At 37.8% G+C, this 11,964-nt stretch overlaps 2 protein-coding genes across 3 annotated transcripts in view; one reads left to right on the plus strand and one right to left on the minus strand.

The window, feature by feature from the left end:
* Window positions 1–11,951, minus strand: part of LOC134742464 (15-hydroxyprostaglandin dehydrogenase [NAD(+)]-like) — a 102,246-nt gene extending 90,295 nt beyond the window's left edge. Inside the window, exons 1-6 of one of the 2 annotated variants that reach the window (XM_063675640.1) lie at window positions 11,138–11,951; window positions 9,392–9,491; window positions 8,768–8,875; window positions 8,537–8,692; window positions 4,285–4,524; window positions 2,532–2,705 (exon numbers count right to left, since the gene is read on the minus strand). In XM_063675640.1, coding sequence (XP_063531710.1) covers window positions 2,532–2,705; window positions 4,285–4,524; window positions 8,537–8,692; window positions 8,768–8,875; window positions 9,392–9,491; window positions 11,138–11,850 — 1,491 coding nt within the window. In that variant the 5' untranslated portion in view covers window positions 11,851–11,951. Of the gene's footprint in view, window positions 1–1,979; window positions 2,138–2,531; window positions 2,706–4,284; window positions 4,525–4,635; window positions 4,812–8,536; window positions 8,693–8,767; window positions 8,876–9,391; window positions 9,492–11,137 lie in introns of those variants that run through there. The other variant, XM_063675643.1, reaches the window with a different exon arrangement.
* LOC134742445 (FACT complex subunit spt16) overlaps window positions 1–11,964 on the plus strand; it is a 261,308-nt gene that overhangs the window by 127,390 nt on the left and 121,954 nt on the right. The window lies entirely within an intron of this gene.

The raw sequence follows: 11,964 nt of genomic DNA on the forward strand, positions 1-11,964 counted from the left end.
CGAAATTTCGTTATCTAACATCTCTGTCACTAGTATATATCACTCTTGCATTTTCGAGCGATAAAGAGGCAAAAATTGCGGATTCGCGTTTCCCGGTAGATCCTCTGTAAACAAACCGCCTTGATGCATCCATGTCATATTTTATTATACTTCTCTCTGAAAACTTGTCAAAAACAGCCGCAAATACAAGAGCAGCCGCATGCAGCCGATTCAACGGAGCCACGCTGTTTTGTCGCATAAATAGTGTTTAGTTTTAAGTTTATATAATAATACATACATGTATGTTAGTCTATAAGGTATTTGTAATATGGGCCTTGTTGCCTGATTTAAATATTAAATAAAATAAAACAAATAAATAAATAATAAATAAAAACCTGTTAAAGGTAGTATGTATAAGTTACTCTATGGTTGACTAAAAAGGCTAGTGCTGCACTCTGGTGGCAGAAAATTGCAGTATAATCCCTTATTAATGTACATTAAGAAAAGCGCAAGGGACCGAATAATTAGTCTCGGGTAAATTAAAGTTCGATTTTCAAAGATTTCAATACGAAATTCATTTTATTGTGACAAAAATTGCCTTTTTAGGGTTCCGTACGTCAAAAGAAAAAAACTGAACTCTTATAGGACCACTTTGTTATCCGTGCGTTTGTCTGTCAAGATTCAAGACCCTTATTATCTCCTTTTAAGCTGTGAAAAATCAAACTTCTAAGTTAACGTAAAACGTATACAGGGTGATCAATCCAAATGGGTCAGTAGGGAAAGGCAGAAACTATGAGAGATAGCGACATCTATTCTTAGGCACCATGGCTTCGATTTTAGATTTAATAATAATGGCATTCAATTTTTTTTTTAATCTTTCATACATAACCTTATACTTTCAGGATCATTATACAAACAGTATTTGTTTACGCGATTACATAAAGAATATTGACCAGGTTCGATTCCCGGTTATGTATGAGTTTAAAAAAAGGTTTGAATGTCATTATTATTAAATCTAAAATCGACGCCATGGTTCCTAAGAACAGATTTCGTTATCTCTCATAGTTACTGTCTTTTCCATACTCACCTATTTGGATTGATCGCCCTGTATATCTACACTCTCAGGGTAATTTAAATATATAGAGTACTTCCCGTTGACCTAGAACTAGAACTAAAAAATAAGTTACATCTGTACGGCACCCTCGGTGCGGTGGGCGAGTCCGACCCGCACTTGTCTTTTGCACTGGTTTTTTCTAAAGCCCGCTCCAGATTACGCGGCGCGAAGACGCGAACGCGAGTGGGGAGTTGATTTCGCTGACTAGCTAACTATACTTCACACTCGCGTTCGCGGCTTCGCGCCGCGATTCGCGCACGAGTGTGGAGGACCCTTTAGCAATTTGTAACTCCATACAAAACAGCGTTCAGTAAAAAGTATAATAAATAATCTATTCGCATTGGTTTATAATTTTTTCATGACAATAATAAGCATTGAAATTTCTCTCACACATTCATATTGTAATCGCATTAGTAAATCCGGAGCAGCTAACAACTTTCAATCATCTCAATCATTGCAATCTCTTTCGCACTTGCGCGGCCTTATGGAGCGGGACTAGCAACAGTAGTGCAAGGGCTCGTCTATCAAAAGCTTGTAGCTTGTAATACAAGTGGAAGTCCCTTTCTAACAAAAGCTGTCAAAAAGCGACTTCCACTTGTATTACAAGCTACAAGCTTTTGATAAACGGGCCCCAGATAGTACTCATAAATGGTACGGTACCTAGCCAAGATGATAATAGTACATAGATAAACGCCAAACAAATAGAAAAAAATTATGGGGATGACAGATGCTACGAATAGTCACGTTCACGTGACTATTTCCACACATTATTTAAGTTTCGATTGGCGATTTCTATCAACGATTGTCATGTTAGCTAGGCCCCCTGACTTATATTGCCCGACTCGCCACTTGGTGCTACGGCAAGTACACTGCTCAAGATACGTACCGTTGTACATGGGATTCATAAATAATGCTGGAGATGTTTTCGCCGGCCATATTCTTGTCGAGCGATCCCAGCTTCTGACCGCTGATGAGACTGGTGTCGGTGGCTCCAAAACACATTACCAGGACGCGGACGCCAGTCTTCTTGTAATAGTCTTCTTTCTGAAATTGTTATTATGTAGGTGTCAAAAATACCTATAAAACTAATCTTGGCGGAGAATGGAAAAATAAGTTCGACCGAGAAAATCACAAACGAAGAAGAGTAGATAAAGGCTCTCGCACTAGTCTCACTACTGATTATCGTGCCTTCGATGGAAGCATTGCAATAGGCTTTTCTTAATGCAGCATCAGCAGCCGCCTGGAGTTCTGTCCTCTTAGTCACTGACTTATCCCTAAAAGTGTATGGTTTCGTCACATAATTGCGGGACGCGAGTGGCTACGCCGGTGCACCGCGCATCCTCCGCCTGTCTAGGTGGGATCTAGGCTCGCGCCCTGCTTCAATGTGTCAAAACCTTTACAGGTACTACTTAGTACAGATACATAAAAAAATACATACACCGATACAGTTGCTGAACTGGATAACAGCCGCCTTGGTGGCCCAGTAAATGGGCATGACGGAAAACTGGCAAAGGCCGGCGACAGAAGCTATGTTTATGACGGTGCCTCCTTTACCGCCTTCATCTGTGCGCATCAGCTCTAGGGCTTTCAAGGTGCTGGTGATCAGAGCAGTCTGGAAGTATATTATGTATATAAATTTGAATAATGGTTACTAACAGACAATATAAAGAGGGTGCAGTTCCTTATTGTACAAAACTAGTGAATCTAGCCTAGGACACTTGTCGATGTCCTATAAAGCTAATATTTGGTATGAAGCCTTGGATTTGTATACAAAGATCGACAAATACTTTAACCATCAATCCCCTAAAAAAACTACGGCCAAGACATTTTAAATCAAGGTGTAGGGTTAATAAATAGTAAAGTCAGGGCTTGGTTTTTGCTGAGATCTGATCTCTTTTTAACCGACTTCAAGATTTCAAAGGAGGAGGTTCTCAATTCGGTTGTATTTTTTTTTAATGTTTGTTACTCCATAACTCCGTCATTTCTGGACCGATTTTGAATTTTTTTATTTTATTGTAAGTATATACATACAGATTGGTCCCGTTTTTGTCACAAAGCAGTTCTGATGATGGGATCCATGAGGAATCGAGGGAACTCCTCAAATGTTAAAGGCATACATATAGTGATTTTAGTATTTTCATTAACAAATCAAGCGCTTACATTTAAAAAAGTGACATTTGATGAAGTGGAACTGCTGATGATGAGAACGGAACTCTTCAATGACGCATAGTTCACGTTTAGAGATTTGTCCTTTTCGTTATGTTTGTTAAGCAAGTTAGGTTTTCAAGAAACATTTTTGTCAAGCTCGGGTTCTGATGATGGGATCCATGAGGAATCGAGGGAACTCCTCAAATGTGAAAGGTATACATATAGTGATTTTTGTATTTTTATCAACAAATCCAGCATTTCCATTTAAAAAAGTGACATTTGATGAAGTGGAACTGCTGATGATGATCAAAATGGAACTCTTTAATGACGCATAGTTTACGTTTGGCGATTTGTCCTCTTCTGTATGTTTGTTAAGCAACTTAAGTTTATAAGACATATTTTTGTCAAGCTTTTTGAACTGCGATTCTCACAGAACAGAACTGCTATCAGAAAAGTAGGTTAGGTTAGAGCTGTGACCCTTACAGAAACGAAATGCTATCAGAAAAGTAGGTTAGGTTAGGTTAGAACTGCAACCCTTACAAAAACGAAATGCTACTAGAAAAGTGGGTCGTTTTACCTCCTTTTCCACATAATTAGGCCAAAGATGCTGTCTTTTTCATTTGATTGTCTGGAATTTAAGAGTGCACCATCAACAATAAATGAACTTTCAGCGGCATCCCTATTGAAGTCGGTTTTTTTTTCTTAAAAATTTTACAGTAAAAGCTATAGTGAGTCTTGGGCGCCAATTTTATATGAAATATTTTTGGTGAGATTACATTTCAACTTAACCCTTAAATGCATAATGATGTATATATGCATCGTATATTTGATGGTCCGTGGCTCAATATGCAGCTATCCAAAATCACATTTATTACTTTTATACAGCATGACACATCTATTTCAATTTATTAAAAAGTTATACAAAAAATCATGCATTTAAGGGTTAATGAGCCTTTAACGACATCGAATCCGAGTCACAGAGTCGGTTATATTTGAATGCTCGTTTAAGTTTACCCACAATGAGTGTCTTAAACAGGACTTACCACGTTAATCGAGATTTCTTTCTTATACACGTGCGGGGCATCGTTCATGATGCCAGCATTGTTGACTACCAGGTCGAGGCCCCCATGGCCCGCTACGACGGACTGAAACGCCGCGAACAGCTGATCGTCGTTCGTGACATCGCACTGGTAGAACTTGCTCTTATTGGCGCCATATTCAGCGTTCAACTCGTTTTGGAACGCAGTCCCTCTAGTCCCATCGATGTCCAGAATGGCGACGTGCTGTGTAAAGTATTTTTAAATTTAAATTGAGATTAAATTTGGCAAAATGCCAAGCCCCAGACCCTAGGGAAAATCCCCAATCAATAGCACGGGTCTCCTCACACCACCTACCTTCGCTCCTTCAGCCAGCAGCAGCCTCACCATCCCCGCGCCCACGCCGTTACTTGCGCCCGTCACAAGCACGACCTTGCCGTTCAAATCGTGCGCCATGCTGCGTGTGCGCCGCTCTGCGAACTGCTGCTGAATGCGCGGAAGATGTCTAACATTTTTACAATCTAATACGCACAATCACATGATTGATAAATTTGGACAAGTGCGAGTCGGAAAGCAAGGGTGTCAAATTTACATTACACGATGTAATTGACCGAATTCAGAAATTGAAGGCAATAGGCTAGAAGACTAATTTTTAATAATGGTATTTATCAATCGATCATGTTTGTTTTTAGAATCAAATGTCTATATATGGGACCCATTGCATTAAAGCAATTCAAAAGTCAGAAATGATAATCAAAGTCCGACAGATTATACTCGAATAGATGGCGCCACACCTTTGGCGTATACTCGGCTGGATGGCGTTGACGACACCATTTGTGGTATTTTCTATAAAAAGGGACCTTCTTGTCGATGGCGCTTACGCCATTATTAACGATGCTCCGATATAAATACAATGCCGCGCGACGCTGTGCGGCGTAAGCGCCATCGACAATAAGATCCTTTTTCATAGAAAATGCCCCATTTGATGTTAAATTTAACAATTTTAACACATATACCAACATATACACACAATAAAGAACATGGGTCTAAGTCATATGGCGTTCAAAGAAAAATAAAAAATCATCCATTTTATATACATTTTTTGACAACTATTTTTATACATTTTCATTTTTAGTTCTAATCGTGTGTCGATAGATGGCAATAAATTTACTGGGACCATATGGGGACTATAAAATTTACTATGACAGTAACCCTTTATCTATACTATATATTTTCTTTAGAATAACTACAGAAGTCTGATTAGAGCTCAAAAAGAGAACGAAAATACCCCACGTGTATTTTGGTACCTACAACAACATATCTAAATACAATGATTTGGTTAATTAAAGCTTGAACACGCCAAAATTAAGCACACATTTTTATCACAGTGACAGATCTAATACCCTAATGAGCAATTAAATTACAATTAGTTTGAATTATAGGATACCATTTCTACACAGGAACAGGGACAGGAACAGGTAAAACGGTAGTGCAAGGCTCTTCCGAATGACCCTGCTATGTATGTATGTAAATGTATGTTCTTGCAATGTCCTGACATTACCTAGGCCGAGTTTCACGCCGTACGGATGCTTAATCAATGTTGCGTATCGTTGCGTTGTTATATAGTTGCTATTTACTTAGTAGGTGCATAGTACTATATTCTCGGATCAATTTTACACCTCTTATAATGAAGCAGTTGCCTACTTTTGTCGACACTTCAAACTACTGTTCAAATAAAAAATTCAATAAACCTCGGCAATGAATCTTCATAGAAAATTTTCCGCACTTGAACTGCCCCGTGAACCGCTTTAAAAAAAAACAAGAAATATATTGTTAAATAATAAAATCAGTAAATATAATTATTAAACCCGCTCACCGCACACAAGAATTGGTTAAGAAATGCTACCTGTAGAGGAGAACAGGCGAACAGACATACGAAAGCATTTTTGCCCAAGTTGAAACGGAGACCTTCGCTCTCGCTCAATTATTTAATCGGCCTGTATAAGCATTGAAGTGCATTAAATTTGAAACGAAAGGTATACTAGCTTGGCTACAGCAGTGGAGTTAATTAAAACTGATCAGAGCCCATTAACTGATCGTTCCTGCTGATCCTGTTTATGATTGCTCATTTGAAAGGAAACTATACCTAAGCTGGAAGACCTGAAATTGTGATAACTCATACTTTCCTAAGAACAAAATAAAATATTACCTACCTACTATAAATTTTCAGAAATACCATATTTCAATCAGCTTTGGACAGAGTAGCATGGCGGTCTTTGGTATCGTTTTAAAGACATAGATCTTAAACTATTCAAGTCAAACACAAAAATGTGGCTTATAGAAAAATATTTTAACTGTATTAAATCACATTTAGAAACGGGTCTATCGCGAATTTATTTTGTTACCTTTATTTACCGACGTTTCGACACAGGTTTCACTGGTCGTGGTCGCGGCTAACTGACGTCCCAGCAAAATGTCAAAACAGAGATTTGTGTGACTACCCCACGAAAAGTGCATTTAAAGTTCGAGGTAGACATCACATTTTCAAACCACCCACTACACATAAAAGTTAATTATTGTCAATAGTCCGACACACAACACTCACAACATCCGCGCACACATCCGAAGATAGATCCCTCGGCTTTAACTTCTGGATCACTGGTCCCTAAGTTGCCGATAAGTTAAAACCATCTTCCCTATTAAAATTTCTGGGGTGCTTCTTGATTTCAATCGCTTCTCGCACAACTCGAGGATAATAATGGCGTTCAGTGGAGACAACTTTTGGTTTATGAAGCTCAATCCAGTGATTTGCGCCGCATGTAAGTAGATGTTCGGCGATCGCGGACTTGTTTACTTGGCGATTTTTTACTGCCGCTATGTGTTCTTTCACTCTCTCTTGCACACTTCGTTTGGTTTGACCAATGTACACACTTCCGCAACTACATTCTATTTTGTAAACGCCCGGATTTTGGTACGGAATGACATATTTTGGACTGCGTAAAAGATCTGCTACTTTGAATAACGGCTTGTATACAGCCTTGATGGAGAATTTCTTAAGTACTGCTCCTACTTTGTCCGTTATCCCTTTCACATATGGTAAGAACGCTGGTTGTCTGTTGACCTCTGGATGTCTTTCCGTTCTCTTCGGCTTGGCGATAGACCCGTTTCTAAATGTGATTTAATATGTGTTTAAACCGCAAAAGTTTTAAATGTTATGTTTTAACTGTGTTAATGATTATTTAAGTTAGTCATAAGTATGTGCAGTATTTAGATAAATATGTAAATATATATGTTGCAAATGTATGTACACCTGAAAAGGTAAAGTCTCAGTGTAACTGAACGTGTAATTGTATATTCGACCTGCAAGGTAACCTGATTCTTATACACAATAAAAACTTACTTACTAAGATCTTCGGGTCGTCGCGCCACAGCAGTAAGTAAGTACCATATTTCAATGTTCAATAAGTACCTACCTGTCTGCTGTAAATTGTACCATCAGGGCCATTAAAAGAATGCCAACAAATTATTAAACAGCTCGTTTATCAATATCGAGCACATATTATTTCGAACATTTGTAATTATTCTGAATGAAAAAAAAGCTTCTTGCCGTAGTGCTTTAAATACCTGTAAGTAAAATGTCTCTAATGTTAGGTCTATTGTTTAACTGAGGTGGTTGGTAAGATGTTAAGGCTCATTTAGATTATAGAATACAACTTAAAAAGAGTTAAGGTGAGGAGGAACAAAATGAAAACACCGCCAATTGTGTAATTATGTTATTTTTTATTCTATTTCATTTTATGTGATTCATTTATTTTTATGTGATCGTACCACAGAAAGTGATCTACATTTACTCGTACCTACTTAAACTGCAACTACATTTTAATAATCAAAAGCATAAGCTGATATGTGGCTTTTCAACAAAGAAGGGTCCTTATGCACATGGATCATAAGCATAATTTCTCTGAAGGAAAGTCACATATTATATATTGGTTTAAGCGACAACATCGTATAATACGGCAAAAATGGAGTACCCGTTGTACAGCGTCTGAAAACGAAATAAAAATCGTATTACCTGCAGTTATAATACCATTTCGGTTTTTTACCTACTACGAAACGGTGGTGATAATTGGATGAGATGATAACCTATGATGGACTTCACATAGTAATATTTGCGTTGTGACAATTTTCTTCGGGCTGTGTCATAAGGAGAATCTGCGGCCGTTGGGAGAGAATGTTTCAGATCTCGTTTATGGCTTACCTGACTGTAAGTCTGTATAGACATGGCGACCATGCCTCCAGCACTCAAATAAAGCGGTTTCTGGGCTACTCTCAGGAGGATCAACAAATCTTTCTGCAGGTCCAATGGCCATGATATCCACGAAGATTCGTATGCCGCCAATGCAAGATTCTCACTCTATAATTAAATCACAGATGCAAGGGTTGTGCTCAGTATAGTGGATAACATTTAACAAACAAACAAAATAACAACCTGAATAATCATCTCATTACCCAAATAGCAATAAATGTATGCATTCATCAAAGCGATACACAAAAAGACAAAGAAAGTAGCCAACAGAGTTTTTTGCTCGAATCCAACCTGAAACAATTGAATAAATGTGTCGCTTAACTTTAAACTCGGGTAAATCCATTCGACCCTCATAAATATCTTCCCTATTACTTACCTTTTCTTAATAACAACATCGCATAATCTGACAGATGGATTTACCCAAGTTTGAAGTAAAGCGACTCAAATATCATAGTATTCTCTTAAAAAAAGTTATAAAATATGAACCGGCATGGAAGGATTGCCTGCCTCGTAATTATAACATAACCCCGTTGAGGCTGCGTTGCCAATAATACACTGCTAATTAAATGATATCTCTTCCTTTCCTGCTTTACACCAATATTTTTATCTATCACTAGGTATTTTTAATAACAAAACTTCTGTGAGACACTGACATATTAAATATATTAAACCCGGTCACTTACATATATAAAGTCGATGATTGCTCGTCATGTTTCGCTCCATAACGAGGAGCATATTTACACGGGTGATTATCAAACATGAGTGACCCGGTTTAATATATAGGTATCATGATATTAAGGTACCCACCATTGTGGCCATCAGAGCATTGAGACACAATTCTAAAGTGACCGCTAAGTTCTGGATCAAGAAATACTCTTCGAAAATTTTATTCATATTTTGAGTGTACCTGTAAAATTTTCCATCCATCAAGTTTGTTATATTTTATCATGAATCTAAACTAAACTAGTAGTTCACACCGAATTGAGAACTCACGATTCGCCAAAAACTATAGAGTATATTCGATCAGACAATACCTATGGTGGCGTCCATTAATTTTGTGTGGGCTTCAGGGGGTGGAGGGGGGTTCAAGCTCAGAATCTCACAAAACCTCACGAGGGGGAGCTTGGGCAAATATCACGTAATTTTTTACGGGCAAAAAAGTGTTAAAATTATAAAGAATCAGATTAATTTAAAGTAAAACATGTTTCATCAATAGATGTCTCCATGACAAATCCATGAATAGATGTAAAATTATTTAATATTGATATATATATTAAAGGTTCTGTTCCCGTCGTTTTTACTACTCTATAATATTGCAAATTGTGTTTTGTTTAATAAATCAAACGCATTTATACTCAAAATACATAAATTTTAAGATCTCACGTCAGATTAGGGGGGGGAGGGGTCGAGACAAATCTCACGATATCTCACCAGTGGAGAGGGGAGGGGCTCAAAAAATCCTCATATACCCCTTGCGTAATTAATCGACGCCCCCTATAGATATTTAGGTGTTGAATCCACGACGCGATTGGACAAATAATGTGGAAATTCAAGGAGCCTTTCGAATCCCCACATATATTTTTTTTAACATGATCATACCTACCATAAATAAAGAAATTTATTTGGTAAATACGGCGGTACCATTCGTCATATTAAGGTACCATTCGAAACCTCAGATATCAATTTACATCATGATTAGAGCAAAAATGAAGAAATTCAAGATTGCGGCCGTTTGTGGGCGAACTTTGTCTATTAGTGATCCCCGTTTTTTATTTAAAAGTCCTTCCGCACAACCTCAGGTCCCGCTTTTCAACTCAATCAGTGATGCCTATAAATATTTTATATGCCTCCTAAAACACATACCACACTTGATCAGTCAACAGTCCACTTACCCTACCTACCTACCTAGCCCCTACGCTACGGTTACGCATACTTTCTTGCAAAGAAGTTGACCAGTAGGTATAGCAAGACCCCTCACAAATAGCTTTTGGGCCTTCTAGGCTCTAGGCTCTTCTAGCTCCATAAACCCTTGATGGATCCTGCTCATGCACAACAACACGTTAACCTTATTTTATTTAAATTAGAACAAATTTACTGAAGTTATTGCGTAACAAACTGGATAGTTTCCTGATATAATAGTACAGTCAAAAAATATCGAAATGCCGGGACGTGTCCGTAGCCAGCCGTGTGTTCCAAGTTAAATAAAGATAAAGATAGTTTACTAAAGTAGGCATATGGCAATGCGCTTATGAACATCAAATAAATCTACGCTCTGACCCGAGAAGATTCAAGCCCCTCCTAAATTGTAGGACTCATACGAGTATCTTTTGAAAACATTACATCTTATAATTAACATGCATTAAATTAAAAAATATAATTTTAATTAGTATGGAATTCACAAAATAACATACAGTTATAGAAATTTGTTGCACTAGATTGCTTATGCAGGACGTTATCATTGCCAAACATCCTAATGCAAAATGTAAGAACTTCTCTTCGCTTCGCTCCCTCGTACGACTATATAGTATATAATAACTAGGTAAAACAACTTACCCCATCAGCCGAACATGTTTTTTTATAATATCTTTAAATTCCTCTCTCACAGCTCTTTCAGTCATAGAAGTAAATTCCAGCGACCTGATCCTATCTTGCAATTCGACTAGTTGGTCGCACAAGTACATTATCAAGCTACAGACTATCCCTTGCATAGATATACCTCGCCAAATCACCGGCACCACAATGGTAATGGCCGCCAGTTGAGTTGCCGTCAGCAAATTCATCTTGCTTTCCATCGGATCGAAAGGCATCCAAGCCTCTACAGGCATTTCGTTGTGATACAAAGCTAAAGCACTAAACGCACCTACTACAGATGTACTCAATCCAGTTACAATTATGATCATCATCAACGTCATCTTTTTACGTTCTTCGGTTATCTGATCGCCTGAATTAATAATCTGGGAAATCAGAATCTCAACCTGCCTGCGTTTGAAAACGAAAATAACCACTTTTGCGACAAAATTGTATGCTACCAGACACTTGTCTAAATTGGTCATGAACAGAACAACGTCATCCTTTATTTGATAGGTCCCGATGCCACTAGAAATCATGTAAATAATTGCCAGTACGTGCGTAGTATACTCGTACATTTTGTACAGAGTTGGGTGCGCTTTGGCCCAAGGATCGTCCGGCCATAATCCGACAAGAAACAAATATTTTAAATTGTAAGCAAAGAAGTCATCGGTCAGCTCTAAAAGTGAACCAAACATCTTGAAAGCCTTATAACTTGTAAAATGAAATCAATTCAAGTTGAATACATATTTTCTTGCCATTTTAGTTACCTAGTGAAAGTTTTAATTTGACTTTTACTAAGTTTAATGGAC

The sequence above is a fragment of the Cydia strobilella genome, chromosome 6, assembly GCF_947568885.1.
Source record: "Cydia strobilella chromosome 6, ilCydStro3.1, whole genome shotgun sequence".
Classification (NCBI taxonomy): Eukaryota; Metazoa; Arthropoda; class Insecta; order Lepidoptera; family Tortricidae; genus Cydia; species Cydia strobilella.